This window comes from Austrofundulus limnaeus, unplaced genomic scaffold (assembly GCF_001266775.1).
Source record: "Austrofundulus limnaeus strain Quisiro unplaced genomic scaffold, Austrofundulus_limnaeus-1.0 Scaffold554, whole genome shotgun sequence".
In the NCBI taxonomy this organism is placed as follows: domain Eukaryota; kingdom Metazoa; phylum Chordata; class Actinopteri; order Cyprinodontiformes; family Rivulidae; genus Austrofundulus; species Austrofundulus limnaeus.
The window spans coordinates 200,563-202,228 of NW_013952956.1; the positions used below are offsets into that span (position 1 = coordinate 200,563).

The window sequence follows — 1,666 nt, forward strand, 5'->3', positions numbered from 1 at the left end:
CTCCAGGGCTGGTGTACGCACATTTCTGTGGTTCTGGTTCTGTTGGTGACTCTTAGAGGTGATTCTGGGAAACTGTTCATGATGTGAAAAATGTTATTGTTCACACCAGACACACATGATTAACAATTATTACATCCACATGGACGCATTTAGATAAAGGACGCGCAAAGTTGTGCCAAAAATACATTTAACAGGAACAGATTCAGCCTWACTGGAGGATATAATAAATAGTGTAACACGCTGAGCTTTTATTTATAAACAGATAGAATTCTCTGGTCCACAGTGACGAGTGGCTCATCAGCCGTTTTCAGGAATAATCCTTTTTCAGTTTGGCACTGCTGTACTCTGGAACGCGACGCAGCGAGGAGCCGTGCACTGCACGTGCAGAAGCAGCGATCAAACTGGGGTTCCATGGGAGCTTTCCAGAGGGAGCTGGCAGACCGATCGGGACTGTGTCAGTCCAGTCCACCCAAAACTGAGTGATGTCCAAAGGAACGGTCTCATCCATATGATTCTAACTCTGCAACATCATGTCATGTTATGAAAACTCTCCACTGAGGCGCAGAGAATCGTTTCTTCATATCAGCTATGAAATAAACAAAGATCTATGTTCCTACCAAACATTTAAGTTCCTCTGTGTTTATAGTAATTATGGTAATAAACTCCTGTGAAAAGTTAATATTTCCAGGCTCAGAATGGATGGATGAGCCGGTTGCRCAACACAGCAGCTTCACAAACACACACACCGACACACAATCTCTTGTTCTTTGCGTGATAAACATATTTTATTCCTGTTCTTACTTAGGATTTTTTTCTCACTCACATTATATTAAAGTCATTATTTTCCTGAATCTAGAAATCATTTCTGATCGCGCAGGGATCAAACAAACATGTCCTTCACACATGCAGGAAGTAATTTGCATCTGTTTAACATATGTAAATGAAGGCGTGTCAGGGGAGGTGTCTCATGTGCGCTCAGTTCCATGTTAATTGTGATGTACAAAAGAAATGTGCGTGGATTCAGGCGTACGCACAGTTTGATACATCTGGATTATTTTGTGCGTACGCAGTTTTCTGGATTTGACCGTACGTCAGGTTTCAGTCAGAAATCCACGCAAGTCTTTGTACATRAAGCCCCTGTTGAGGAAAAGCATGAGTCTTACCAGAGAGGATGAGGATTTCTGTGATCTCTGCATCACCCAGGAAGGCTGCTGCATGCAGGGGGGTGCGCTTCTCTGCATCCTGCAGGATAACCAGGGGAGAGTTAGGAGACAAACGTTCTCTGAAAGAGACCCCAGTCCTTTTACACAACAGCAAGACCTCATTAAACGTCAGGTTCTGAAGAAACGTTAAGGACAAATAATAGTTTAACTGTTGTAGAAAGCTCTTTGAATGACTTCAAGTTGAATTCTGACCAAATTGACAAGCATTACAATTATTTATGAAGTACGCAAGCAGTAACAGCTGCCTGTAGTTCTTATAGAGCAGCATGGGGAACTCCTGCCAGGAATATCATATACTGACAAAACTAGACAGTTTAATCCTTGTTTTCCTTTAGTGTGTTTTGTTATCACTTGCCACCAAAAAGTGGGCAATTATGTTTTTTGCAAGCATTGGGCCTCATGCAAGAACCATTTGTACGCACAGATTTGTTCTTAAGTTGTGC

General features: G+C 42.1%; 1 protein-coding gene across 1 annotated transcript in view; it reads right to left on the minus strand.

Annotated features, from left to right (window-relative positions):
- Positions 1-1,666, minus strand: part of ankrd44 (ankyrin repeat domain 44) — a gene marked incomplete in the record, with an annotated part of 84,527 nt that overhangs the window by 55,730 nt on the left and 27,131 nt on the right. Inside the window, 1 exon segment of the mRNA XM_014026448.1 lies at positions 1,164-1,242. Within this exon segment, the coding sequence (XP_013881902.1) occupies positions 1,164-1,242 (79 nt within the window).